The sequence below is a fragment of the Rutidosis leptorrhynchoides genome, chromosome 4, assembly GCF_046630445.1.
Source record: "Rutidosis leptorrhynchoides isolate AG116_Rl617_1_P2 chromosome 4, CSIRO_AGI_Rlap_v1, whole genome shotgun sequence".
NCBI classification, from domain to species: Eukaryota; Viridiplantae; Streptophyta; class Magnoliopsida; order Asterales; family Asteraceae; genus Rutidosis; species Rutidosis leptorrhynchoides.
This window is the reverse complement of record NC_092336.1, coordinates 210,199,689-210,223,694: the sequence shown is the minus strand read 5'-3', so window position 1 is coordinate 210,223,694 and position 24,006 is coordinate 210,199,689. Positions and strand designations below refer to the sequence as shown.

General features: G+C 32.4%; 1 protein-coding gene across 1 annotated transcript; it reads left to right on the top strand.

The window, feature by feature from the left end:
• Positions 1-327: 327 nt before the first annotated feature.
• Positions 328-1,599, top strand: LOC139844149 (LOB domain-containing protein 16-like). The gene is made up of 2 exons (XM_071834354.1): positions 328-615; positions 1,270-1,599. The coding sequence occupies exons 1-2, from the start codon at positions 328-330 to the stop codon at positions 1,597-1,599; spliced, it is 618 nt and encodes a 205-aa protein (XP_071690455.1).
• The last annotated feature ends 22,407 nt before the right edge of the window (positions 1,600-24,006 follow it).

The window sequence follows — 24,006 nt, the reverse complement described above, 5'->3', positions numbered from 1 at the left end:
CAATAACTATTTTTTTTTTTTACCAAATCTTACAAATTTGGTAACTTTTTTTAACCAAATCTTACAAACTTGGCTGGTTACATTCACATCCAACAGCCAAAACAAAAGGTATGCAAGGACATTAAATACTCAAATTTGAATAGTATAAACATTAAACAATCAATTCCAAATTTGGATCAACCATTACTACTTGTCTCTTTACAACCCTACATACAATCCTTCTTTGTCTCAATTCCCACCTTTAAATAACCTTATTTTTTCACCATTTTCTAACCCACTCGTGTGCACCTTTAGTTGAGTTAACCATCTTAACAAGGGTAAGTTTTTATGGCAACCACACCAGGAACAGGTTCACCTTGTGGTGCATGCAAGTTTCTTAGACGAAAATGCACTAGTGATTGTATTTTTGCACCTTACTTTTGTTCGGAACAAGGGCCGGCTCGGTTTGCAGCCATTCATAAGGTGTTTGGTGCAAGTAATGTGTCGAAATTGTTGCATCAAGTGGCGGTGTCTGACCGTTGTGAGGCAGTTGTCACCATTACTTATGAAGCTCAAGCTAGGATCAAAGATCCTGTTTATGGATGTGTTGCACATATCTTTGCCTTACAACAACAGGTATTAAAATGTTGAAGTGTACGTTAAAGGGTTTTTTTTCATAAATTTTACCCAAAAACAGAAGGTTATATGAGTAGTTAACTGCACATATAAATGCCACCCGTACATATAAAGCTAATTATGTACGAGTTCATTCATTTTTCAACAATTTTAAAGACAGATTGAATATTCTTGACTTTATATAGATATATTTTAAGAGATGGGTATACAGTAATAATTGTAAAAGGTGTATGCAATATTCGTTTCACACATGATATATCGGTTCCCAATTTTATATTACACGGTTCAAAATAGTCTATTGGTTGAGGTCATGTATATTCACTAAAGGTCTGAAATTCAAACCCCAAATCCATTTATAACTCTAGTAAAAAAAATTAATATATGAGAAGGGACGGGTTGGAAACATCTAGGCGGGCGTGTCGCGTGATCCTTCTGGGCTTTCTACATGAGAGTATGCGGTCGGATTACTAGCTTCCAGGGTAGCCTAAACAGCAAAAACTTTATACTTTTTTTTTTTTTTTATAATTCCAGAAGTTATCAAATTCTCTGTTTTTATCATTCATGAATTATGATTACTTACAATATTTATTCATGAATTATGATTACTTACAATATTTAATGTATATCTGACCAGCTTAATGAATGTTAATTTAGGTTTCGTGTTTACAAGCACAATTGATGCAAGTTAAAGCTCAAATGGGACAAGGGTACATGAATTCAAGAAACCTAGAAAGTCAATGGGCTCAAAACATGGCTGGTGCAATGGTATATCAAAATTACATGAATGCTGCAAATTTTATGAACATCAACACATCCCCACAAAGTTCGATGGAGTCGATGGATAACATCAATGAACGGATGTCGATTCACGAGATTCGGAGCAGAAATGATCATGGTTATGATCATGGGTTCTATAAGAAGAGACTTTCTGAAAGTGATTTGGGTGAGCTTGAAGAACTTGCAGTGAAAATGATGAGGAATTGATATATCACATGTACTATGTAGTTTGGTCTTGTGGTCAAATTTAATGTTATGTGATCAATATATATGTAGATCAGAAGATATAGTTTAACTAGTTACAAATGAGTTAGAAAATGTTTTTAACGTTTTGATTAGGTCTAGCATTATCCAATTAGATTATCATTAACAACTAACATCATTGCTATCCCACTGAAAAAAGAAAGAACAAACATAACAAACATAAAGGCAATGTGATTCATTAATACAACAACAATATATACGAGTAGATGAGCAACCTAGAAGCTCAAAAACTACTCCAAATCTAACTAAGCATACACGAAAATTGGGTTGCGAATCTACCCGTGCACGAATTATGTGTTCTACGCAGTTTAAAGATACACACTAGGATCGTTCAACCAAGTTAACCAATTGAATTTTCTTTCCCGCGATCTTTGAGATATCCATTCGAAAGATTTGGCTTGTATTTCATTTAACGCCACCGGGTTATTTCACCTTTTACCACGAAAAATCATGTTATAGTCCAATTTTTTTAAATTAGATACGTGCACACTCATTCAACCGTTTGCCAAACTTTTTTGCCTTGAGGTGTCATTGAGACCGGACCGTTGCCACGAAGTACTTCATTGATATTGAGGTTTGACATGTTGCTCACGCGTATACACGATTCCAAATATCATTGACATATTTGCAAAATATTAACGAGTGTTCCACGGACTCTAAGTCATCATCACATAGCGGACATCTAACACCATGCAAGTCTATGCTTCTCTTATCTGGTTCAATCCTAACGGGTAAACGTTTCTGAGTAGCTCGCCACACAAATATTTCCAGTTTATTCAGAACTAATTTATTTCGCATAGTTTCAGGAGCAGAAATGTTACCCAAGATAATTGAGGATAGACGTTTAACTGTAAAGTTCTCATCTTGTGTGAGTGACCATTGCCAAGAGTCTCGGTTCCAACTATCGAAATTAAAACCTACAATTAAATTGGTTAAATCTTCAAGTTTACCTAACATTCTGCCAGTTGGAGATCGTAACCATTCCCACTTCAAAGTTTGAACTAAATCAGCCATCTCGAATCGATCCTTGATTAGTGCCCTTTTTCTGCCTTATAGTCTGTACAGTCTAGGGAAAAGCAACCTCAACTTGTTTCCCCCAATCCATATATCATCACAGAATGACGTTGAAGACCCATAACCGACTAGTTTGATGAAGGAACTTCGAAAAGGGATGCCCATGTCTTGTATCTCGATACCTGCCAAAACAATGTTGCGCCATACACTTGGTTTTGAAGAATGAATTACTTTACTCTCCAATCTCAAGCCACCACACGAACCATAAATACTACGGATGATTTTAACCTAGAGTGAATCCATTCTGGTATTGAACTTCCACCACCACTTTCCCAATAAAGCTAAATTTTTACTTTTTAAAAAACCCAATATATAACCCCCCATTTTCATAAGTTGAAACAACGTTTTCCCATTTTACCCATGAGATTTTGGAACCCAAATTCGAACCATCACAAAAGAAAAATCTCCTCACACTGTTAAGTAATTTTAGCACACTTGGGGAGGCACGAAAGAGTGAGAAATAATACAATGGTAGACTGTTAAGAACCGATTTGATAAACACTGGCCTTCCACCAAAAGACGATGTTCACATTTTCCAATTTGAAAGTATAGCTTTTATCTTGTCAATAATCAGATTCCAAATCTTCATTTTGTTCATATCCGCACCAATTGACAACTCGGGATATGTGAATGGGAAGGAGCCCACTTGACAACCCAAACGAAGAGCCACATATTTAGCCTCATCTTCATTTAGGCCTATACCATATATATATATATATATATATATATATATATATATATATATATATATATATATATATATATATATATATATATATATACAACTTTTGTGAAAATTAACATTTAAACCTGACGCCAACTCAAAGCACTTAAGAAGATTTTGAAGACGATATGGGTAGGCTTGGCTCCGTTCTCCTAGAAAAATAGTATCATCCGCATATTGGAGATGTGAAATTTGCACTTTGTCACTCCTGATTTCAACACCCTCGAATAAACCTTTCTTGGTGATAGCTTTTGTCACAATGTTTAATCCTTCCGCGGCAAGAATAAAAAGAAGTGGTGATAACGGGTCTCCTTGACGAATGTATCTTCCCAATGAGAATTCATTTGTAGGATACCCATTTACCAAAATCAATATAGTTACGGATCTCAATTGAAGCGACCCATCCTAATCCATAAGGACGAATATAATAACATATGATTACATCGCGAGGTACTTGACCTCTATATGATACATTTTACAAACATTGCATTCGTTATTAAAAAGACAAACTTTCATTTCATCGAAAGTTGACGGCATGCATACCATTTCATAATATATCCAATTATAATTGACTTAATAATAATCTTGATGAACTCAATGACTTGAATGCAACGCCTTTTGAAATATGCCATGAATGACTCCAAGTAATATCCCTAAAATGAGCAAATGTACAGCGGAAGATTTCTTTCATACCTGTGACGATCGCTCCAAATCCATATGGACAATACGTCATTCATTGATTTCATTGCGAGGTATTTGACCTCTATATGATACGTTTTGTAAACATTGCATTCTTTTGAAAAGGCACACCATAAATGAATATTTAAATCAAAGGTTTTTAACATCTGATGATTTCTACATATAGACAATCACTGTAAATAATAGTTTACAATAGTACTTCCGTTGATAGTACAGTCAAAATAAGATACATGGTGATGATTTGGTGAATGCAACGTTTCCTTGAAAAATATGCCATGTATGACTCCATGCACATAGCTTGTCTAACATATAAGCAAACAGCGGAAGACTTCTAGAATCCTGAGAATAAACATGCTTCAAGTGTCAACACAAAGGTTGGTGAGTTCATAGTTTTAATATTACACATAATCCGTATATCAATGTGGATTACAAAAGTTCAGTTGTTTTATTTAAAACGTTATCAATAGGTTTTACATAAAGGGTGGATCACAAGATTTCAGTTGTTTCATCCGAAACGTTTATCAATCGGTTCTACAAAATTGAGCACCCTGGTAACTAAACTTTAATGCTTATATTATTTGTACCCTTTGTATAATCATCTTAATAATACACGCAAACCAACGTGTACGCTTCTCAAATAGCATACGTCCGTTAAAAGGCTAGTGCTCTAGCTCGGACGGGGATATCAAGCCCTATGGATCCATATACTACTACTCGCGCCCACCAGTTCTTATAACTGGCAGTTACTAGTTACCAAAGCTAAGGGATTTTCGGTTCAAACTCAGTGTAGAATTTAGTATGTACTTGTATCCATTGTTTTTAAAATAAATTGCATGTATTCTCAGCCCAAAAATGTAGAGAGTAAAAGGGATCTTATGAAACTCACACAAAATCAGTTTTAGTATTTGTATCCATTTAGTAAAACAGTTTATAAAACTGCGCATGTATTCTCAGCCCAAAAATGTAAAGAGAAAAAGGGATCATATGAACTCACTGTTTAATATTGATATACAATATTGCAGGAAAGCACGTAGACGCATCGGAGATGATAAACACGAGGTTTGATTCACAAAAAAATACCCCCGAACATTACCCATAACCTCCTTGGCAATAACCCATAATTTCCTTAGCTCTAGCTTGCTCGAAAACTCATTTTGAAAATTACTTGGACAGCACTCCGTCGTAATATTTTATGTACATTATTATTTTTGTATCGCAAAAATAATAACACTAATAATAAAAATAATAAGATTAATAATAATCTTATTATTATTATTAATAATAATAATAATAATAATAAAATAAATAAATACGGAGTAAAAATAATATGTGTGTGATTTATCTGGCCAAAACTCGAGAATTTATAGCACTTGGCCTGAAATCTGGAGTCATGCGACTCGCATGGAAATGGCCTTCTGGCCATGCGACTCGCATGAGGACCAGGGACAGCTCACATTGTTTTGTAATTTAGCTCGTCGACATAATTAATTATTAATATAATATATATAATTTAAATAATTAATTATATATTATATTAAATTCACGTGCATAGTTGACTTGTAATTTTTGTTCCGATAAGTCGTACGTCATCACTCGACTTATGTCCCGGTTCTGGTTTTTCGAATGTCCTTTCGTACGCTGAGAAAACTTGCATTTTACGTTTCGTGACACGTACCTTTGTCAAAATATAGCCTTAAGTTATCCATAAAATATACCACTGTAGCAAAGTTACTGTAGCAAAGTCAATTTTTACTGTAGCAATTCACTGTAGCAAAGTCAATTTCACTGTAGCAAATAGTGATTTTCGAAAACACTGTAGCATTTTGAGTAATGTGGCAAATTGGAAAACACTGTAGCAAATTAGTGTTTTACTGGTTCATCTTAAACGCTTTATTTAACTTATCTAAATATCAATCGAATCAATAAACGAATGTTACTATCGTTTATTATATATATGTATATATCTTTTTAATATACATAAATCAATTTTTAAATACACATTGGAAGTTATTTATAAATAAATTTTAATAATAAATATCTCAACTTATCATATATATTCAAATAGATATTTAAACCAATAAGTTTAATGTACGGTATCAAACAATTAATACATTGTTACCTTTTCATGTTATAGTATATATGTATCTGTTTACATATAATTGTTCTCGAATCGTCGAAAATAACCGAAGGGTATTTAAATATATAAAAGTAGTTCAAAAATTTTGAGATTCAGTTTTACAGACTTTGCTTATCGTGTCGAAAATGTTAATCATACAAAGATTAAGTTTAAATTTGGTCAGAAATTTCCGGGTCATCACAATACCTGAGAATAAACATGCTTTCAAGTGTCAACCAAAAGGTTTGTGAGTTCATTAGTTTATCATAAACATTCATTTCCATCATTTTAATTGTGACAACCCGGAAATTTCTGACCAAATTTAAACTTAATCTTTATATGATTCCGACACGATAAGCAAAGTCTGTAAGGTTGGGTCTCAAAAAGTTTGAACTGTTTCATATATTCAATTGACATTCGACTACTCTCGACGATTCACGAACAATTGATTGTAAATAGATATGTGTGTATATGTATATAAGTAATAATTTGAAATATAATTTATGATGTAATTGTTAGAAACTAATTATGTAAAAATAATAATTATTATTTAGAAACATACCTATATATATATAAATAAAGTATATTGAATAAGTATATATAGTTTCGAATTTATTTTGTAATCGTCAGTAGCACTCAAATGTCATTCGATGGATATTAAACAAGTTAAATATTAATTTATATGAGTTTAAAAATAAACGGTGATCCGAAAAGGAGTTATATAAATTATAACTTTATTAAAAACATATTTAGAATATATTTGTTAAGTTTCATCACTTATTATATTTTACTAGGGGTTGGGAGCTAATAATTAATTTAATTTTTAATTAATAATTTTAAACAGTTAATGCCTGAATTCTTTTACACTAATGACTAAAATAAATAAATATAGTTAATTTCAAAATATGGGATTTTTCTGAATAAGTTTTTCCGCCACTAATTATCAACGGAGCACGATATCACACCTAATTAGAACTGTCGGCACAAACTTTCATTATTGAGGCGGCTAATATATTTTTGATTATTATATGTTATTTGCACGTTTATATACTTGATCACTACTTTATCATATTAGTAAATATCTATATTGTATTATATATATATATATATATATATATATATATATATATATATATATATATATATATATATATATATATATATATATATATATATATATATATATAATCTACTTGCATCTTAGAAAAGAGGAGAAACCCACCAACCATTTATCAAACCATTCACCTCTACCATCATTAGACCACTACCACCCACACCATGTTAGATCAACCACCACTATAACCCTCTCTATTTCTTCTTCCTTTTTTTTTTTTCTGTTTTAGTCGGGCAACCCATTATTTTTCCCTCAACCCATGAACCCACGAATTTCACCTCGTCATCTTGTCAATCGGTTGTAAACTGAAACCAAAACCATTATGATTTCTATTGTAGTTAACGAACCCATCATCACAAACACACGACAATAAATTGTTCCTGCTGCAACAAGTTTTCTGTTTAAACCACCGGAAACAACCACCAAAACACCACCCAATTGTGCTGGTTGCCTTCTGTTTTTGCAGCCAAACTCCATGAACCACAGGCTGCTATATTATCGATACTACTGCTGTATCGTCGAGGCTATTACTGTTACTCTTTTTCCGTTTCTCCTACTTAACTGCCATTCGAAGGTTATTAAAACAAAACCACTTTCTCACATCATGATCACCACCCTATCTACCCCCGCTTGTACTTACCACTGCAATTGTTCGAAATCACTATTTGTAACATCCCGCATTTTTCCGTTAAATTTATTTTTAACACCGTCTTTTTTTTAGATAATATCTTTCGTTATCTAAATTTGTATCTTTCGTTAACTAACGTTCTTAATATTCCCGTTATTTAATTATAACATCGCTCGTTAATTTGCGTTTTTAAAATATTCGTTCGGTAAAATCCCGCACCCGCTTTTAAACTCGAGGGGCCGGAGTTGCCAAGTGGGCAAACTAGTTGACTAGGTCAACTAGTCAACCCACTTTCTACCATTCATTTATTTTCATCATCTCCCTCATCTCTTTTTCTCTCCATCTCAAGAACACACAAACACCCAATTCAATCATTCATCATCTAAATTCGATCTAGGAGGCTTACAACAAAACAAATTACATATTTGGAATCCTCTCTTCATCCTCTACAATTTGATACCAACTTCATCTCGTTTGGGTAATGTTTCTAAAACACTAGATTTCTCTAAATTCATTTTATATACTTGAAATGGTGTTAGTTAGTGTCTATGGCTCGTGTCTAGCATGAATATACGTTTTGTTTGCTCGATTTGTTGTTTTTGGTGTAACTATCTTGAACATGAAAAGTGCTTGCTTAATCTTTGATTTTGGATGAGTTAATGTTGTTTAAATGTTAAAGTTCATGTATTAAAAGTGTTACTAGCATCATTAGCTTCAAATTCATGTGTAGGTTGATTTAGAAAAGGTTCATTTACAAAATTGTTGAATTCATGATTTTGGTTAGGGTTTGATGAACTTTAAAATGGGATTTTGATGCATTGAATGCTTGTTAATGTTGTTAGTAAGTGTTTAATTGTATTGTATATTTCATTACCTTCAAAACGATGTATCGTATGTGTAAATTGGATTCCCGAGTCAAGAAATGCGTTTTGTGAACTTGAAACTTTGATTTTGAACGTTTAATGATCATTTGATGAGGTTTTCATTGTTGTTAATGATGGACTTGATTCATGAAATGTGTTTAGTTGTATTCCTCTTTAAATTACCTTTCCAATGATGTAAGATACGTGTTTTGAATGTTAACGAGTCAAAAGTTATGATCGTTTGAAGTTGAAATCGTATAAGTGAAAACTGTCCCAGAATTTGCTGATACAGCTGCAGATGCGGCGCATCTGCCTCAGATGCGGCGCATCTGAGGCAGACTGCCCAAAAAAGTCAATTTTCGCTTAATTCTAAGTATGCTACGCACCCCCGATCAACATGAAACTTGGACAACATGCTCATATATGATTTCTAAGCTTAGGAAAATAGTCCGGGACCCGACCCGACCCCGTTGACTTTTTCATTGACTTTGACCAAGTTTGAATTTTATTCAAACTTAACAAAACACTTATGCAAACGTTCTAACATGCGTTCATACTTGATTCTTGCATGAAACTTGACAACGTGATTCACTTGCTATACTATTCGAGTCGTAACGAGCCATAGGACTAATTGAACACATTTCACCCGACCTTGTGTCGTAACCGGTTAATTGATACAACTTATTTGTTTAGGTCAAGGCTAAGCAAGTTTCATGCACACGTTTACTTTGTGAAGTACATTTATACTCGTGCACTCGAGGTGAGATCATAGCCCCACCTTTTCAACAACTTTTTATACTTTTAAATTGTGGGCTGAGGAATATATACTTTGTTACATTTTGTACTACTTACTTTTATACTTTGAACACAAGTACGATGAAACAAACATTCCACAGCGAGTTAGAACAAAAATCCTCAATTCGATTATCATTAGTTACACTTGCAGGGTGTAAGCGAGAACTTATATTGTGTGGCCATACGGGTTTGACAAACCCTCATTCAAACGGTTAGCTACCGTTTACGAATGGAATATATTTTCGAGAAACAGTGTATGTTCTAACACTATTGTGATGGGGTTCTATGGAAGGAATGTTAAGCATTGATAATTGGGTGCTCGCGAACAAACTTTTGGAATGCAACTTTTGGATGATCAATTTTATGGAAATACTAAATCTTGTGGTTCAAAATATAACTTTTATTAATACACCTATGATTTCACCAACGTTTTTCGTTGACAGTTTTCTACATGTTTTCTCAGGTTCATATTTGGCTAATTGATACATGCTTCCGCGTACATTCATACTTGCTTGGGGTCGAGCATACATGCATACACTCTGATTACTTGCTTGGAGTCAAGCATGCATACATACTTACGCTATTTATAGCAACTGTGATTTTCAACTTATATTATGTCGCAAGTTATTTCATTTATACTTTACAATTTTTGTAATCTTAAACTTGTTGTCGAATTGTTTGTAAACTAAACTTTGCAAGTCTTGTACGTTTCAAATGAATGCGACATAATTTTGGTCAAACGAGTCTCATATAGGGACTATGACCACGCAACGGGACCTAAGTTAGCGGCGCCGTCAATGACGATTTTGTCGGGTCGCTACAGATGGTATCAGAGCGTTGGTTGTAGGGATTTAGGATGTGCATTAGTGTGTCTGACAGAGTCGTTACGACGCATTAGTGAATCTAGACTACAACCGGATAGTTAGCCATTGCATTCTGATATACATTTGCTATAGATAGCACTTACTTGACTACTTGTGCATTATACTTGAATCATTCTTAGGCAAACTTCTTAGTGGTACCAAACTTTCATCATACGAATCCGTATTCAACCACTTTCTGGTAACACACGTAAATTCGAGATTCACGCGCGTAAGGATGACGACGACTTCATTAGTCACACTTGTTTGGGAACTCTGTCTCCCAGATTGTTATTCGCCACCGTTTCAACTTACTATCGGTGTCACACCGGTGTTCCTTACTATCTACCACTTCGTGTTACTACCATCACTACTCTAGGTGAGTATCGTCATCAATACTTATCACTACGGTTGCGTACTATTCGTTATCATGATTCGTTACCCTTTTCGTACCGAAATACATTATTGTTTGACTTGAACCGCATTGACTTGAACAATCATTTATACACTTCCCTCGGGGAACGCTTCTTTAGAGTTGCACTAATTCTTTCGATTCAATGTGAGTCACGTTAGAGACGTCGTTACACTTTGTTTATTTTAAAACTTCACGATTACACGAACTTGAATCTATGGAGTGATGTGAGAATGGAGGTAGGAGTTAGCGTAATATAACTACACTCGATCAACGTAGTTATATTACGGTAAGTCATACCAAAGTTCTAATGACTCGTGATGGTGATTGGACTCGATCAACCTAATCACCACCATGTGCCATGTACATGACTTCATCTTTCTTGTTGGATATTCGAAAACTCCGAGAATATTGATAACAACCATACCAAGGACACATCGTCTATTATTATCGAACCATACTTATGCTTCCGAACGGATGACAAATTCTTTCAACTTCAAACATATGTTACACTTGTATACTATCTAGTTTTCTTACGATTTTATCGACGAACTACAATATGCTTGTTATGCTTACATCGAGGCGGAAACTTCTCTCGCATTACACTCGTACTTCCATTTAAGGAAATCTTTATTCTACATTCTCAATTGAGAGAGACTCTTCACGTTATACTAGTATTCACTGCAGGGTGAATAGTCCTAACAAACGTTTTCAAAAACCGATAAATCTTCCGTGGCGCGAAATTCTTGAGAAACAAAAACTTGTTCAAAATATATCTTAAGGAGATATACTTCGTTTCGGATCGAGATGCTCGTTTCACTTCTAGATTTCGGAGTGCCTTACAAAAAGTCTCAGGACCACGTTTAGACATAAGTACTGCGTGTCATCCACGCACCGACGAATAAAGCAAATGTACGATTCGAACCTGGGGAACCATAATACGAATTTGTGTTATCGACTTCAAATATACTTGGGAAAATTATTTGCCTTTAACCGAATTCTCTTACAACGATAATTATCACACGAGTATTAACGCCACACCTTCCGAAAACTCATATAGCCGCAATTGTCATTTTCTTAATTGTTGAACCGAAGTAGGTGACAAGCAAACCACCGGACCCGAACCCATTATGAAACAACCGATAAATTGTTCAAATCCAAAAAGACTCAAAACGACCGTAGTCGCCAAAGGAGCTATGCCGATGTTAGACGTAAACCTCTCGAATTCCAAGTGAGTGACCGCGTAATATTAAAAGTCGCACATTGAAAAGGTGTAATCTGTTTCGGGAAAGGTAGAAAGCTACATCCGCAATATTTTGATCCTTTTGAAATCTTGGAGCGTATTGTGCCCGTTGCTTACCGTTTCGAACTCCCGACTCAATCGAATTTCGTTCATCCTACATTCTGTGTATCAAACTTAAAGACGTGTCTTGCGAAACAAGAACTTGTTATTCTTTTCGATGAGCTTGCTATCGATGATAAACTTCACTTCCTAGGAGAACCGGTTGAAATTATGGATTGTGAAACCAAACTCTAAACAACGTAAAAACCCCGATTTTGAAGTTCGTTGAAACGCCCAAAGAAGTACCTTCACTTACTCGTAGAATCTGCAACGCAAGGTTTCGAAGAAGAAACAACAACTACTACTTCCAACTAAATTTCGGGACGAAATTTCTTTTAAGGTGTAGGTAATGTAACATCCCGCATTTTTCCGTTAAATTTATTTTTAACACCGTCTTTTTTTTTAGATAATATCTTTCGTTATCTAAATTTGTATCTTTCGTTAACTAACGTTCTTAATATTCCCGTTATTTAATTATAACATCGCTCGTTAATTTGCGTTTTTAAAATATTCGTTCGGTAAAATCCCGCACCCGCTTTTAAACTCGAGGGGCCGGAGTTGCCAAGTGGGAAAACTAGTTGACTAGGTCAACTAGTCAACCCACTTTCTACCATTCATTTATTTTCATCATCTCCCTCATCTCTTTTTCTCTCCATCTCAAGAACACACAAACACCCAATTCAATCATTCATCATCTAAATTCGATCTAGGAGGCTTACAACAAAACAAATTACATATTTGGAATCCTCTCTTCATCCTCTACAATTTGATACCAACTTCATCTCATTTGGGTAATGTTTCTAAAACACTAGATTTCTTTAAATTCGTTTTATATACTTGAAATGGTGTTAGTTAGTGTCTATGGCTCGTGTCTAGCATGAATATACGTTTTGTTTGCTCGATTTGTTGTTTTTGGTGTAACTATCTTGAACATGAAAAGTGCTTGCTTAATCTCTGATTTTGGATGAGTTAATGTTGTTTAAATGTTAAAGTTCATGTATTAAAAGTGTTACTAGCATCATTAGCTTCAAATTCATGTGTAGGTTGATTTAGAAAAGGTTCATTTACAAAATTGTTGAATTCATGATTTTGGTTAGGGTTTGATGAACTTTAAAACGGGATTTTGATGCATTGAATGCTTGTTAATGTTGTTAGTAAGTGTTTAATTGTATTGTATGTTTCATTACCTTCAAAACGATGTATCATATGTGTAAATTGGATTCCCGAGTCAAGAAATGCGTTTTGTGAACTTGAAACTTTGATTTTGAACGTTTAATGATCATTTGATGAGGTTTTCATTGTTGTTAATGATGGACTTGATTCATGTGTTTAGTTGTATTCCTCTTTAAATTACCTTTCCAATGATATAAGATACGTGTTCTGAATGTTAACGAGTCAAAAGTTATGATCGTTTGAAGTTGAAATCGTATAAGTAAAAACTGCCCCAGAATTTGCTGATACAGCTGCAGATGCGGCGCATCTGCCTCAGATGCGGCGCATCTGAGGCAGACTGCCCAAAAAAGTCAATTTTCGCTTAATTCTAAGTATGCTACGCACCCCCGATCAACATGAAACTTGGACAACATGCTCATATATGATTTCTAAGCTTAGGAAAATAGTCCGGGACCCGACCCGACCCGTTGACTTTTTCGTTGACTTTGACCAAGTTTGACTTTTATTCAAACTTAACAAAACACTTATGCAAACGTTCTAACATGCGTTCATACTTGATTCTTGCATGAAACTTGACAACGTGATTCACTTGCTATACTATTCGAGTCGTAACGAGCCATAGGACTAATTGAACACATTTCACCCGACCTTGTGTCGTAACCGGTTAATTGATACAACTTATTTGTTTAGGTCAAGGCTAAGCAAATTTCATGCACACGTTTACTTTGTGAAGTACATTTATACTCGTGCACTCGAGGTGAGATCATAGCCCCACCTTTTCAACAACTTTTTATACTTTTAAATTGTGGGCTGAGGAATATATACTTTGTTACATTTTGTATTACTTACTTTTATATTTTGAACACAAGTACGATGAAACAAACATTCCACAGCGAGTTAGAACAAAAATCCTCAATTCGATTATCATTAGTTACACTTGCAGGGTGTAAGCGAGAACTTATATTGTGTGGCCATACGGGTTTGACAAACCCTCATTCAAACGGTTCGCTACCATTTACTAATGGAATATATTTTCGAGAAACAGTGTATGTTCTAACACTATTGTGATGGGGTTCTATGGAAGGAATGTTAAGCATTGATAATTGGGTGCTCGCGAACAAACTTTTGGAATGCAACTTTTGGATGATCAATTTTATGGAAATACTAAATCTTGTGGTTCAAAATATAACTTTTATTAATACACCTATGATTTCACCAGCGTTTTTCGTTGACAGTTTTCTACATGTTTTCTCAGGTTCATATTTGGCTAATTGATACATGCTTCCGTGTACATTCATACTTGCTTGGGGTCGAGCATACATGCATACACTCTGATTACTTGCTTGGAGTCAAGCATGCATACATACTTACGCTATTTATAGCAACTGTGATTTTCAACTTATATTATGTCGCAAGTTATTTCATTTATACTTTACAATTTTTGTAATCTTAAACTTGTTGTCGAATTGTTTGTAAACTAAACTTTGCAAGTTTTGTACGTTTCAAATGAATGCGACATAATTTTGGTCAAACGAGTCTCATATAAGGACTATGACCACGCAACGGGACCTAAGTTAGCGGCGCCGTCAATGACGATTTTGTCGGGTCGCTACACTATTAGGACCACCATTGCTAACCATCGATCGCTATCACCTCCCATCATCACTACTATATACCCTCTATTTATATTATTTATTTCATTTATTTAGAAACCCATAATGAAAATCATCACCATCTTAACAATTATGTTTCTGTTTCGGTTTCGTACACAAAGCACCATCCATTACATGTTCTCGTTTCTCGACTACCACCACCACGGTTACTACACAAACCTACCACCTTCAACCCGTAAGCCAGCACCACACCTCTCATCACCTCAACCATCCGCCACCATGACACCACCCAAAACAACCCATATAAACCACCATCACCTTGCAAAACACTTCAAACATCACCACTTCTGTTTTTCTGTTTTGCTCGTCGACACCCCAAAAATAATTATCACCATGACACCCACCAACAACACCTAGAACCGCCCTCCATATCTCTCTTCCTTCTTCCTTGTTTCTTCTTCGAAAAACTGCAACTGAACTAGTTCTTGTTTTACTACTATTAAATGTATACGTGTACTTGTTGTTAGTCAAAAGAAACTGCCATTTTTTTTATTGGCAGACAACATTTACCCCACTTGCTTTTTAAACAAAACCATTTTTATTGTATGGAATCTTTGGGATGTAATCGAGAGCCATTAATCATGATCGGGCTCAGATTGGGCCAACCGTTTTGTTAAAAGAGGAGTTATACTATGGACTTTTATTTGGGCCTATGAGCTACCAGAATTTGGAATTTAGATGTCTTAAAACGAAGCCCATGTTAATTGATTGTTCCTCGCGAGTTAAAAAAACAATAATCATGTGATCGATTGCTTTACTTCGGCTGTTGCTATTAATTAAGAATGATGAATGATGTAATGATGATGGGCACGATGATGATGATCTTGTGATGATAGATATAATGATGAGATATTGATGGTGATGATTCTGTGATTAAAATGGATATTGACGATGATGATGGTATAGATATGTGTATGATTCTGTGATGAACACTATAAGATGGGATGATGATGATTTAGCTTAGGAAGATAATTAGATGGTGATGTTAATTAGGTTTTGTTTTTAGAAGATGAAGAAAACATAAATAATACGGGTTATAATAATTTAATGCTATAATTAAAATGGATATGGAGTGACAGAGGAGTGGTTAAGCATGTTTGTGTGGATTGAGAGGTCATGGGTTCAAACCTGGTCTGGCGCATTTTTTTTTCTAGGAAAAGCTTTAAAGGTAGTTTATTTGTTATTATTATCATTTTCATTATTATTATTATTATTATTATTATTATTATTATTATTATTATTATTATTATTATTATTATTATTATTATTATTATTATTATTATTATCATTATCTTTATTAAAATAGGTATTATTATTATTGTTATCATCATTAGAAAAATTATTATTATTAGAATTATTATTATTATTTTTAACAATATTATTATTATTATGAATATAAAAATATATAGATTTTGATACAAATATTATCATGAAAATGATTAAATTAACAATTAAATGAATTACTAATATTATTATTATCATTACTATATTATTATTATAATAACAAATAAATAAATTTTTTTAATAACTATATTTATTACATATATCATATCTATAATGATATTAAATACTGTTTTTAAATAAAAGGTTATTATTATATAATATTGATTAAGTTATATATAATCTATATTCTAATATAATCATATATATATATATATATATATATATATATATATATATATATATATATATTTATATATAATCTATATTCTAATATAATCATATATATATATATATATATATATATATATATATATATATATATATATATATATATATATATATATATATATATATAAGTATTAATTTTAATACATTATATGATATTTTTTAATCATTATTATATAATAATTATCATAAATGACATACATTATATTAAACTCTTTAATAAGAATTTAATATATAAATATTAAGTATTTATGTAAAATATATAAATAGATATAATTAAGTTATTTATTAATAAATAATAATGTATATATAAACTTTTTTAAATGTTATTATATGTTTTAATAAATATAACTGATATAGGTTCGTGAATCCGAGGCCAAACCTGCATTGTTCAGTTGTTCAATGCCGTCATATGTATTTTTACTACAAAATACAGTATTGTGAGTTTCATTACTCCCTTTTTAAATGCTTTTGCAATATTTATTTTTGGGACTGAGAATACATGCGCTGCTTTTATAAATATTTTACGAAATAGACACAAGTACTTAAAACTACATTATATGGTTGGATTATTAAACCGAATATCACCCCTTCAAGTCTGGTAACCTAAGAATTAGGGAAATGGCCCCTAATTGACGCGAATCCTAAAGATAGATCTATCGGGCCCAACGAGCCCCATCCAGGGTATGGATGCTTTAGTACTTCGAGGTATTATTTAGTATATTAGCTGCGCGCTGTATACTGAGGGATATTCTATATGCATCTTGTTAAGGTCGGTTACCAGGTGTTCAATCCATATGAATGATTTTTATCTCTATGCAGTTTGCGAAATGCCTGATACGAGATGTGTATTTATGAGAAATGAAAATCTTGTGGTCTATTAAAATGATGAAAATGATTGTTTATGATAAACTAATGAACTCACCAACCTTTTGGTTGACACTTGAAAGCATGTTTATTCTCAGGTATTAAAGAAATCTTCCGCTGTGCATTTGCTCATTTTAGAGACATTATTTGGAGTCGATCATCGCAATGGGACCAGATGTTGGTGAATTCATCCAGATGGATTAGGACGGGGTATGACATGTGGTATCAGAGCGGTGGTCTTAGCAAACCAGGTCTTGCATTAGTGTGTCTAACTGATAGTTGTTTAGATGCATTAGTGGGTCTGGACTTCGACCGTGTCTGCATATCAAAAGTTTTGCTTATCATTTCGTGTCGAAAATTACCTGCTTATCATTCTAAGTCTAGACACGTCCTACTGCCTTTATTGCATAGATAGTGTATAGACAAATTCATATCTTAGCGTATCTATTACGGTAGATTTTTCCTGATATCTTCCGTAAATTTCTCCGTAATTTAAGGGATCTTGGTACTATATATATATATATATATATATATATATATATATATATATATATATATATATATATATATATATATATATATATATATCTATGCATATTATGCATTGAGAATACCATCCCACTATCAATTGTTGTCACTAAACTCTTCATACCAAAAATCTTTCCTGAGATCGCGTAAGATGGCCTCTACGAATCGACCAAGTTCCTCTGACTCCGAAGACAGCGTGACAGGAGCACACCAACCAATCAACTATCGTGATTACTGGAGAAAATGGGGGTGGGTATACTCACCCTATGGAGAAGGGAAGAAAGTACTCCATATCATGAACCAAATCTACCACCTAACCTTGAAGTACTTGACCCACTCACCGGCGAACTCGTTCGCAACACCGTTTATACCCTTTTTGCAAGAATTATTCATCTTGAGGCTACCATTAACGAAACTAGAGAAGATATCCAACCTCTACCTCACACTGATAACCAACCAGGGTTAGTAGAAGAAGTTAGAGAACTCCGAGTTCGATTATTAACTTTAGAGAGCACGGTACATAATTTGCAAGCACCAGCAGTATCACCAACACCAGTAACATCACCAGCCTCAGCACCAACGGCACCAGTACCATCAACAACCCAAGTTTCAACAATCCACACCTCAACATCGCAATCTATACCTCGAGCATAATCATCGTTCTACATGACGTTCTACATCAATTTCCTTCGTTCGACATGGCGATTATGTAATATTTAATGTTTTAGAGATTATATATTCTCGTTCTAACGGTAAATCAAATGAGTTTAATATCATATTAACTCATTAAATCCATGATTACATCTGAAGAGAATATATATGTAAGTATATTTTCATAAAGATTGTAATTAAAAATTCTTTTGTACAAACGATTAATGGTGAAAATATTTTAACGGGTAGGTAATACCAGAGAAATATTTAGATTTCACATTAATAAGTTACACTGTACATTCTTCGAATCTGATTCAACAGTCATTTACTATCCTAATTACAACCACCAAAATACGTATCCGTTCACCGCAGAATAACTATTTTCACTCAATTTCATAATTGGATTTTGACATATCAGAATCCAACAAGTGGCATAAAGAAGAAAACATTGAACAAAATAAAATTTGTTAGAAACAAACAATATAACTATGAGAAGAATTTTGTTAAGAATCCACCCTAACTGTTCCAAGATAACTGATCCTAGCTAACTGATTACATTTTATTTATCGCAATTTATTTATCGCAATTTATATTCTTGCAATTTTATTTATCGTCATTTAAATTCTGTTATTTATTTTATGCACTTTAAATATCGGGACATGTATACAAGGTTTTGACATATCATATCGACGCATCTATATATTATTTGGAATAACCATAGACACTCTATATGCAGTAATGCTGGAGTTAGCTATACCAGGTTGATTCTACAATAATATATGTACTTTGAGTTGTGATCGAGTCTGAGACATGTACACGGGTCACGATACGTATTAATTAATTCGAATATTATAAATTAAACTATATATGAATTATTGGACTGTTAACTGTGGACTATCAACCGTGGACTAATAACATTGGACAATTAAAATAAATTAAAATATTGATTATAACATATGAAACTAAACATTTCTTCAAGTTTGCCACTTGATTTCATCTTAAACCTCATTTGTATCTTGATGATTACAATCTGCGTTCAAACCTTTCATAATTCTTGAAAACACCTCAATCGAGATGATGAACCAACCACACCTTATCTATGGAAGAAAAGATTTATGCATATAGTCATGCACCTGAAAACACTTGGAACCTGAGTAAACATTTAACACGTATCTGTGCTAACTCCTTTGGCATTGTTATTACCGAAAATAGCATTGCAATTCTTTTTTAAATTAGCCAATTTTGTCACAGCTCCAGCAAATCAACTTCAAATTTTTCATTTGAATAAACCTTATTATAAAGATTACCCCTTCATCATCGTTACCGGAGAACCTTTTATGTCCCACTACATTAGCAGTAACTTTATTGATCTTTGACTTTCTGACAAATTATTATATTCATTGAAACCCTATTATATACTCATCCGCATCTTGTAACAATAATTGCCATACCAACTACCAGGAATCATCAATCATCAATCATCAATCTCGAATCTCGCAGTGTTTTCACTTCAACAGTTATATATATACATATAACCCCTGGAAATTTTGAACTCCCATTCTGAAATTCTGAAAAGCACTCTAGTCTACGAATCAGTTCTTTGAATTTTGAGAAAACTGATAAAGCAGCGAAAACTATTAATGACTTTAACAGTCAAAAGTTTGATGATAAAGATTGGAGTGTTGAAAGAGCTCAAGAATTTTGATAAACAAATTGAGCAAACCATAAAGGAGACTCTAAACAAATCACAAGGACTAAACTTGTATATAAAGAATCCTGGTGATTCTGTTTCTGATGAAATCTTTAGCGAATACCTTGCTCCTTAATCGCTCTAAATCATTGTGAACGAATTTCTTCATCACAAGTTGATTATAAAATTCTAAGATATTATCGTATCTTTCATTATAAATATCCTCAATATTTCTGAAGATATCTTCATAAATATTCTCGTCCGATATTAATTATCTCTCCGCGCTATCTGTGATATATCATAAAAGGAAACTAATTTAGTTTCTAAATTCTAAAAAATTCGAACTTAAATTATGAATGTTGTTGAAGTAGTGTTGGGAACTGATGCATGAGTTATTATAATATAATGACACTTGATCAACGTGATTATATTACAGTAAGTCATGCTGAGTTTCTAATGGAATGTGATGATTCACAGATCATAACGTCAGCACGTGCCATGTTACATAACTCTTTCATTCTGCTTAACTTCTGAACATATCAAGAAAGTATATTCTTGATAATTCTATTCTCAGTGATTCAGGTAATTTGACAAATCAAATCGTACGATTGCATTATTTCTCGTTTAGAACATGTAGTTCATTCAAAATTCAATACTTACGAATTCTGGACCGTTACTCGCTTTACTAGAGGTCGAGAAGAAAATAAAAAGGCCAAGAACTCCGAAATATAAGGGAGAATATAAAGCCCGATAACAACACATAAATTACAAACCGTGTATTCTAATGTTTATCGCAACATAAAGACACGGGAGAATTAAAAACACTATAACCCCAAGGGCAAAGTAGAAGAAAACAGATTTCTCCGGTGGAAGTTGGAAAAAGAGAATGATTGTTGCGATAGTAAGGATAAGGATAAGGATTAGAACTGGATTAAGCATTTTCACAATCTTTTGAATTTGGGGATAGAGTATAGGAGTGATAAAAGAAATGGAACGGAATAAGTTAATTTATAGTGAAATATCTGATAAAAAAATCAAGGCAGATAATCGCATTTAATTAAAGAGATTTTATTCACCAAAGAATCAAATCTTTCAGATCTCAACAATTTTCTCTAAATCCCTTGAATTCTGGAATTCAATCATGACTAGTCAAAAGTTATGATGAAACTTGTCTTTCTTATTCCATTATTTTATGATAGCTTCATTCGTACTCTTCTAATAATCGAATTGTTTTATCTATATTACTCAATGATAATAAAACTCTTTTTATCAACTCATATTCGTCATGAAAACATTTTTATTGTTAGCCATGACCACCTCACTCAAATTTCAGGACAAAATTTCTTTAACGGGTAGGTACTGTGACAACCCGGAAATTACCGACCAAATTTAAACTTAATCTTTATATGATTCCGACACGATAAGAAAAGTCTGTAAGGTTGGGTCTCAAAAAGTTTGAACTGTTTCATATATTCAATTGACATTCAACTACTCTCGACGATTCACGAACAATTGATTGTAAATAGATATGTGTGTATATGTATATAAGTAATAATTTGAAATATAATTTATGATGTAATTGTTAGAAACTAATTATGTAAAAATAATAATTATTATTTAGAAACATACCTATATATATAAATAAAGTATATTGAATAAGTATATATAGTTTTGAATTTATTTTGTAATCGTCAGTAGCACTCAAATGTCATTCGATGGATATTAAACAAGTTAAATATTAATTTATATGAGTTTAAAAATAAACGGTGATCCGAAAAGGAGTTATATAAATTATAACTTTATTAAAAACATATTTAGAATATATTTGTTAAGTTTCAACATTTATTATATTTTACTAGGGGTTGGGGGCTAATAATTAATTTAATTTTTAATTAATAATTTTAAACAGTTAATGCCTGAATTCTTTTACACTAATGACTAAAATAAATAAATATAGTTAATTTCAAAATATGGGATTTTTCTGAATAAGTTTATCTGCCACTAATTATCAACGGAGCACGATATCACACCTAATTAGAACTGTCGGCAGAAACTTTCATTATTGAGGAGGCTAATATATTTTTGATTATTATATGTTATTTGCACATTTATATACTTGATCACTACTTTATCATATTAGTAAATATCTATATTGTATTATATATATAATCTACTTGCATCTTAGAAAAGAGGAGAAACCCACCAACCATTTATCAAACCATTCATCTCTACCATCATTAGACCACTACCACCCACACCATGTTAGATCAACAACCACTATAACCCTCTCTATTTATTCTTCCTTTTGTTTTTCTGTTTTAGTCGGCCAACCCATTATTTTTCCCTCAACCCATGAAACCACGAATTTCACCTCGTCACCTTGTCAATCGGTTGTAAACTGAAACCAAAACCATTATGATTTCTATTGTAGTTAACAAACCCATCATCACAAACACAAGACAATAAATTGTTCCTGCTGCAACAAGTTTTCTGTTTAAACCATCGGAAACAACCACCAAAACACCACCCAATCGTGCTGGTTGCCTTCTGTTTTTGCAGCCAAACTCCATGAACCACAGGCTGCTATATTATCGATACTATTGATGTATCGTCGAGGCTATTACTGTTACTCTTTTTTCGTTTCTCCTACTTAACTGCCATTCGAAGGTTATTAAAATAAAACCACTTTTGTAGTGACCCGGAAAATTTTGACTAATTTTAAACTAAATTACGATATGATTTCAACACGATAAGCAAAATCTGTAATATTGAGTCTCAAAAGTTTTGGAAACTATAGTCATGTAATCAATAACCCTTGGCTATTCTCAAAGATTCACGAACAATTGCTTGTAAATGAATATGTACATATATATATATATATATATATATATATATATATATATATATAAATATAAATACATACAATGAATTGAAATTATAAATTATAATTTAATCATTAGAATTAAATATGGAAAATAATATATAAGATAATAATTTTGTAATTTAAAATGAATCTATAAATATATATATATTCAATACATAAATATTATTATATATATATTGTAATAAATAAATATTAAAGAATTCAATATATTATAAATAGTAAATATGATATAATTAATAAATTTTATTATATCAAATTTAATTAGAAAATTGAACGTAGTTATTATATTAATATTATGATCAATACTTTCATTATTATTATTTGTAAAATTTGATATATATAACTTGTTATATTATTATTATGATTATTAATATAAATATCATTCTTAACAATATCACTATCATTAATATCATTATTTGTATTATTATTATTATACATTATTATACCATTATTATTAAAAATCATTATTATTATAGTTATCATAAAAATCAATACAATTTATTAATATTATCAATAATAAAATTATTGTTATCAATTTTATAGTTATTATTATCATTAAGTATTATTAATGTAATTATTATTATTAGAA

Excerpts from the sequence above, each read along its gene's own strand:
- LOC139844149 (XM_071834354.1), top strand. The coding sequence starts at position 328 with ATGGCAACCACACCAGGAACAGGTTCACCTTGTGGTGCATGCAAGTTT. Across the intron at positions 616-1,269 it reads TCTTTGCCTTACAACAACAG|GTTTCGTGTTTACAAGCACA; the intron begins GTATTAAAATGT and ends ATGTTAATTTAG.